At 37.9% G+C, this 7,078-nt stretch overlaps 1 protein-coding gene across 6 annotated transcripts; it reads left to right on the top strand.

Moving 5' to 3' along the window:
* The first annotated feature begins 1,982 nt into the window (after positions 1-1,982).
* Positions 1,983-6,627, top strand: LOC118123239 (interferon-induced protein 44). 6 transcript variants are annotated; one of them, XM_035180513.2, is made up of 9 exons: positions 1,983-2,109; positions 3,148-3,178; positions 3,944-3,955; positions 4,027-4,084; positions 4,285-4,483; positions 4,927-5,076; positions 5,464-5,635; positions 5,751-5,851; positions 5,957-6,627. In XM_035180513.2, the coding sequence occupies exons 3-9, from the start codon at positions 3,946-3,948 to the stop codon at positions 6,122-6,124; spliced, it is 858 nt and encodes a 285-aa protein (XP_035036404.2). In that variant the 5' UTR covers positions 1,983-2,109; positions 3,148-3,178; positions 3,944-3,945; the 3' UTR covers positions 6,125-6,627. The 6 variants fall into 6 exon arrangements, with proteins under 6 accessions (XP_035036404.2, XP_035036406.2, XP_035036403.2 ...); XM_035180515.2 differs by having other exon boundaries at positions 1,991-2,109; positions 4,042-4,084; XM_035180512.2 differs by having other exon boundaries at positions 1,993-2,109; positions 3,829-3,955; positions 4,042-4,084.
* The last annotated feature ends 451 nt before the right edge of the window (positions 6,628-7,078 follow it).

The raw sequence follows: 7,078 nt of genomic DNA, 5'->3' as shown, positions 1-7,078 counted from the left end.
ACTATCCTGACTGTGAATAAGAGAAGGACTCAGAACCCACACATGCAGTGGCTTATTAGTGGTTTTACTTGCTCTACAACGTTGATCTATAACGAATCAAAAATGGCCATGTATGTTTTTGGCCAATTATTTCTATTCAGTAATGTATACAGTAAATGTTTGACTTTTAAACAAAGGACTTAAAACTCTTAGTTTGTAAGCTAGCTTCCGCGCTGTTTGCAGCATTGCAGATTTACACTGTTGTTATTTCTATATTGTTTTCATATCATTTGCTTTGGTAAAAAGAAAAGGTAAAATCTTTCTTTTCTGGTGCTAGTTTTATTTGAAGAGGATTATTTGCAAGGCAACAAAGTGAAATCAAAACTGTCTTTGTGATGTTTCAGTGCAATTTCACATAGTTTTACTTTTGTCAAGGCTAACTGGTTTTAAATGATACATAATGATGTGGAAAATAAAAGGTCAAGCATTGAAAGAATTGCGACTCCTGGTTTCAGTCCAACAATGTTACATGCAGAAACTACACAAGGTGATTTTGAAGTAATACAAAATACTTAATAACAACTTTGTAATAATTATTTTATTGTTAGACTAATTCATTTTTTTGTTTTTGTTTGGTTATATTTCAGTTAACTGTCATAACCATGAAACACACTATTTGGATCTTCCTGTGTCCACCACCAGGGTGTGCTATGTCCTTGGTGCAGGCATAGACTGTATATAGGTTTTTCAGGTTGCGGAAAAAGAAAATGAAAGTTGTTAGATCCCAGTGTATCCCAGTAAAGGGTCAGTACAAAAATCTTATTTGAGCCTGGTCGGATGCAGTGTTTCTTCAGAGTTCAATTGCAATCCACACATTCGTTGGTTATTTCTCCATTTTAAAGAATTTCTCCTCAGTGCGCATTTTCCAAGTCGTAGATTTTCTCTGAAGAAACTTTCTCTTAGTTGAGAAGTGTCCGCTTTCTCCGTTCTTTTGCTGTAGGCTGAGGAAGGGTCTTCAACCTGTTGTGTAGAAGAACTGACCAACACCCTTCTCACATCTTAGTTATAGTCTCTCAAACTCTAAAGCTTACAAAGTCATCAGTATGCAATGACTCACTACCTATAGAAATGGCCGTTCTTGGACCAGGAACTAATATGGTACAAATCTAGCATCTTTCTATCACACATATTCAACATCATGCCAACCTTTGACATGATGTCGCCTACGCCCTGCACCTCATGGTTATATCACACATCGCACTTTGACATGTATAATAGATAAAACACATTTAAAGCAAGTTAATCATTAAACCATTACTCATAAACGATTTAACACTTCTGATTACAGTTCCAACTTTTTCATTAGGGGTTTACTTCAATTGACTTGATCCATTACTGTATTAAACACATTTTTATTTTAAACATTATAAAAGGTAGGGGACATGGAAAAAGGCTCATCTGCCGACAAAGCTACAAGTTGCTGTTGATGCTGCTGCTGGAGGGCTGTATTGATCTGAGACTCTAGAGATAAAACAAAACATGGGAGAGATATTCGCTGATTAAACAAGTTCTCCTGCACTCTTTCTCTGGGCTGTGGCACAATGTCTCCCTCATTCTCTCCTTGCTGTTTCCCCATCTCCTCATCCGACCCATCACTTCCCAGCTGCTTTCCATCTGCAGAAAGCAAGTGGGAACAAGGCACAATTTACTATCGCAGCATTAATCAAAACCAGAATCATCTACTTTTGCAAATAATCAATAATATACCCAGTTTAAATTATGATAGAATACATTAATTATTGTTGTTGTATAAAAATGTAACTGTATTTTGAACAACTGGTACATGTCTTGTCTTTCATTACAGGCAGTAATGAAAGTCTCAAATGAAACAAAAAACTAGACACTGAGGTTTTACTAGTTATCTAATATCCAAACAGAAAACAAAGTCCCACCCACCATGCAGATACCAGTGACTGCGCATTAAAGTATCTGATGTCACGTGCTTTCCGATAAACCATGTGAGAAAACGAAAGTGAAAGTTGCTCATGTCCTATAAAAGCGAGTGTCCAGAGCCTCAAACTCAAAGGAAAGGACTGAAGGGGAAACATTTATGTTCATTTTTTCTATTGGGTAAGTTCTCCTCATGCTATTATAACCTTAAGTGTAAGTGTTATTTCAGTGTAGTGCAATGATTAATATGTTGAAACGAACCCATAAATAATGATTTGTTTATGATGATGATATATGTTCTGTCTGTTTATCAACCTCCTCTTTAAGTAACCTTTCTGTCCATGGTCCTAAAACAGAAGCCACACTAAAGTCAGAGAGAAGCAAAACATTGGCAGAACGGACAATTTTGAATAGAATTACACAACATTAATTTAAAGATATTATAATGGTCAATAACGAGGGGGAGTCACTGTGGCTAGTGCACAGGCTGGTCCAATGATGAGGAGCCGCTCCCAGTTCCGTCCCTCCTTTGACAGTAGCTGGGGAAATCTTCACATTATGACAGTGTTTGGTTTGGTGTTTTAAAATAAGCCTTGAGTCGGCTGACAGCTTGTGACGCCTTTCCTATCTGTCCTTCAGACCCTAGTGGCAGCTGCTTGAATTCTTTCTAAGGGTATGTCACAGTTTTTTACGAAAACAGTGCATTCATGTATGTGTGATGTTTGAATAAAGCTAATGGAGTTTAGGCTGTAATATAGCAAGTTAGGTATGAGAACAAGTTAAAGTACAGTGTATTGTATGCCACAGATGTACAGTCTTCTCAAACAGGCATTATCAGACAGGTGCAAGACTGAACTGCGATGTGACGCACACACACAACAATCAACTTCAAGATTAAAACCAGCCAGCAACGGCTACTATCAGTCACTATGTGAAGGCCGCACATTTCCCCACATATTCAGCCCAAACTGCCCCTGCCCCCACCCCTGTCTAACATACTGCATTTGTTTAGAGTTCAGTTTCATTGCCATCTTCACAGACACACACTCAAAGAAAAACATAGATTTTAGTCTCAACAGTCCCTGCCAGCGAGTGAGTGGGTGTTTGAACAAAGAAAAGGTCTGGACTTTGTTCAGGTCACATTGTTGACTTCAGACTGAGCCTGAAAAAGAAAGTCAAAGTGTTGCCTATAAATGCATCTTCTCCTCCTTGTTCCAGAGTCACTCTGTCCAGAGCCACATAAGCAAAGGTAAGGACTTCAATCTGTCTGTTACTACTATTGAACTGAATGGAATACCTTTTATTTTAGTTCATTCATTTTTTGCCATGAATTTTTGTGAAGCCCTTTGTAACCTTGTTTATAGAAGTGCTATACAAATAAAGTTATGATTCAAGTTATTATTATTACTATTACTGTGACTGTCAAGCTAAAGCTAATTTCTTTACTGCATCAAGTGAATAAACAGCAAAACCCCATGGGGTCATTTTTCTCACGTAACCAGTATATGCTGCTGGTAATAAGTAGCTCAATAGGAATTTGACAGAAGAATTCTTACTCATATGAAATTTGATTTTGTATTGTTGTATTGTCAGTTATGCTTTAAGGTTCAGGATGTAGAATGTAGTGACATCTAGTGGTGAAGTTGCATGTTGCAGCTGAACACCGGTTACCTCACCCTCCCCTTCCAAACATGAAAGAAAACCTGTGGCAGCCTTCAGTTACCACAGGTTCAAACTCAAAAGGAGTTTAGTTTGTCCAGTCTGGGCTACTGTAAAAAACAAATTTAATGTATTTAAATATAAAGGGCCCATTCAAGGGTAAAGAAACAATAATTTGTACAATTTAGATGCAGCACACTCGTGAAAACATCACTAGGATTACTCAGTTTCTGCCAATAGATCCCTTTCACCACCATCTTACACACTGGACCTTTAAGTAAACAATCTGAATGCATCTTCCTCCTCTGGGGTGAATTCCTGCATTAACATGTAGTCTGAATGTCCTACTTTACAGCAATGGGAGGAGGTAAGTCCTGTTACATTTTCAGCTTCAATAAACAAATGAACAATAACAAAAACCATTCTCAATAATCACAGTTTGGTCCTTTTTAGCTCCTTCAGCACTCTTGGAGCAGCCATGGAGGGAGGTGTCAGAGTGAGTATGATCTAACATTCAGTCAGTGTGTTTCCATTGTGCCCTCAGTGTTTGTGCTTCTGCTGCTCAACACATGACTTAAACAACTCGTTGTTGTGTGTGTGACAAAAAAAAGGATCACAATTGCAATGTTGTGCAATCATTAATAAAAATAATACGGCACTTTATTCTGATTGTTTAATATTTTCTGTAATTTACAGGAAGTACCAGAGCAATCTTAAGTTTGTGAAATCTTACCAGCCTGAAAACAAACAGTTCAAACATCTCAGGATTCTGCTTCATGGACCAGTTGGTGCTGGAAAGTCGAGCTTCATCAACTCTGTCGACAGCGTTTTAAAAGGCAGATCTGCCGGTCGAGCTTTGACAAATGCAAACTCTGGGAGCAGCTACACCAGAAAGGTATGAACAACAGGAAAGGATAAAACTCCATTGAGGGTAACAAACCACAGGAATTCATTTTCAATAGTAGTTCACTGATGAAAATACAGAGCAACTTCTACTAATATTAAAATGTCAAAACAGCAGATTTATATCAAATGTTTTGTACAAATGTTGTCTTTATGTTTCAGAGCAATAAATTCTAGTCAGCACAAGCTAAATGAAATGAAACATTAAATCTTTCTAAATCTGTCTGTTTTTTTTACTTCTTATAGCTTTGCACCCATTTAAATTTCAGGTTAATGTGTGAACTAGAGGCCCAGAGTTTGAATCTGATGCCACTGTGGATGTTCATACAAATCACCTTTCTCCAGCCTCCCCACACATTCCTGATCGGCCCACAGACAACTGCTGATATTTACTTTGATTCATTGATGTAAATAATTGCACCTTCTGCCTTACAGTACCGGACCTTCAAATTTCACAAAAATCCAGAGGCCACTTACTCTTTTGTTTTCAATGACATCATGGGCTTTGAGAAGGATTCTGACAGAGGAGTCCCTGTGGAAGACGTCAAACTGGCCCTGAGAGGACACGTGAAAGAAGGTTACAAGGTACAACACTGTGAACTTTGACATTATTTAAAGTCTAATTTTAACTAACAAACACAATATTTGTTTTATATTTATCTTAGTCATCGAAATTATTATTGAAATTTGACAATCGTGATGTGCACATTTCCAGTCTCAAAAAACAAAGTCAAATTTTCTTACAATTCTTTTTCAAATATCAAACTTTTCTATTGGCAAATTGCTGAGTTTGGGGCACATGGCAGCCACATGTACATCAGTTAAATCTTGTGAACAATGGCAGGAATGTGTGTCACATTAACAATATGAGCGTGCATGTGTGTATGTGCACGAGACAAACAAATGATGTGAAACACAGAGAAACTTTAAGTTACTTTAAACATGATCTGATTGTATTTGATTGATTTCTAGTTCGACCCTGACCAAGAACTGAAGGAGGGTGTTGATGGCTACAACTCTGATCCCACTTTGGAAGAAAAAGTTCACGTTCTGGTGTGTGTTGTTCGTGCGGACACAGTGTCTGGGTTAAGTGATGAGATGGTGGAGAAGATGAGAGAGGTCAGAGTGTCAGCCAGTGAACTGGGTGAGTGCACAACAATTGTTTCTCTGCGTGGACTAATAGTGTCACATTGGACTGTATGAGTCAAAATACCAGGACACAAATGTTTCAAATACTGATCAGGTTTCTATATCGACAGGAATTCCCCAACTGGCTATTCTCACCAGAGTTGATGAAGCCTGTCCCGAGGTTAAAAAGGACACAAGCAATATCTATAAGAGCAAGTACCTGAAGGAAAAGGTACATTTTGGAGTTATTGCACAATGTCATTTTTCGGCATATATGTCATGTTTGTTCATCGCTGTACGATTACTGATCAACATAAATGTTGTTACTTTGACTTAGGTAGAAGGATTCCACCATCTGCTGGGCATTCCACTGAACTGCATCTTCCTTGTGAAGAACTACACTGAGGAAATTGAGCCAAATGACAAAATGAACGCTGCAATAGTGTGTGCACTGAAACACATGCTTTTGTATGGAGAAGACTTCCTCAACGACCTGGAAACATGAAGACCCCTGAGGCAAAAACACAGTAGGCGATTTGTAGGGGAATGAGGAAATATTCAGCCAATTTTTTCTGTCTTTGTCAAGCAGGCAAGCTTGAAGCATGAAATATGGAATAAAAATGCATAAAAATTAGATCCTAAAGTCTTTATATGATTTCTCTCTTTGAGACTTTGCACAATAGCAGGACAATGCTCTGTCATTACATCGTTAGCTTGGTGTGACGTCATCACGTGATCTGGTCAACAACTCAGCTGTTGTGATGGTGCCTTCACGTGCCGCCGGAAAGAAGTGATTCAAAAGCTCTCGTCTTTATTGTTGACTCCCAGTATTTAATACATCACGTGCTCTAACAAATTAATTCTGCATGGTCTCTGCTTCATCTTGTTCATGTAAAAAATAAAATAATAATCCGACAAACAAATGATTTTGCTAAAGAGACAAACAGATAAATATTTTAAATTATGTTGTGATGGAAATCTGAAAATACAAGAGGCTGGAACACCAAATTTGTCTGTGTGTATTTTAATAGGGGCATTCTGCAGAAATGATCAACACAGAGAGTCACAGGGATCTCAGAGTGTTGATGGAGAACAGTCAAATGCAAGGATCTTATATAGGAGAACTAAGGCTGTTTGTCTGAGCCAGTTCAGACTGGTTCTGTAGGCGCAGTTTGGGACAGGAATTAAGACACAGGAAACTGATTTGCATATGTTTTCTTAGAAGATTAAGCAGACGGAAATAAAATTCTTGGACAGTCAATAAGTAATAGAAATATCATAAAGGTATTAGAAAGGTCATATAGGTTTCAGGTCACAAACAGTTCAGGTCATACAAGTTTCAGACAGGTATGCAAAAAGTTACTTTTCCACTACAATGTATAATATAATCATCTCATCCTGCGCTTTACATCCCTGGGGACACTGTATTCTTTTTCAGTTTGACCAATATTGTGAAGTA

The sequence above is a fragment of the Hippoglossus stenolepis genome, chromosome 16 (assembly GCF_022539355.2).
Source record: "Hippoglossus stenolepis isolate QCI-W04-F060 chromosome 16, HSTE1.2, whole genome shotgun sequence".
Taxonomy (NCBI): Eukaryota; Metazoa; Chordata; class Actinopteri; order Pleuronectiformes; family Pleuronectidae; genus Hippoglossus; species Hippoglossus stenolepis.
This window is presented reverse-complemented; position numbering and strand designations above follow the sequence as displayed.

What these genes read in the sequence shown, in the direction of transcription:
- LOC118123239 (XM_035180511.2), top strand. Translation starts at nt 3,928, where the DNA reads ATGTCCTACTTTACAGCAATGGGAGGAG. An exon ending in CCATGGAGGGAGGTGTCAGA is followed by an intron (nt 4,085 to 4,284) that starts GTGAGTATGATC and finishes TGTAATTTACAG; the next exon opens with GAAGTACCAGAGCAATCTTA. An exon ending in AGTGTCAGCCAGTGAACTGG is followed by an intron (nt 5,636 to 5,750) that starts GTGAGTGCACAA and finishes CTATATCGACAG; the next exon opens with GAATTCCCCAACTGGCTATT.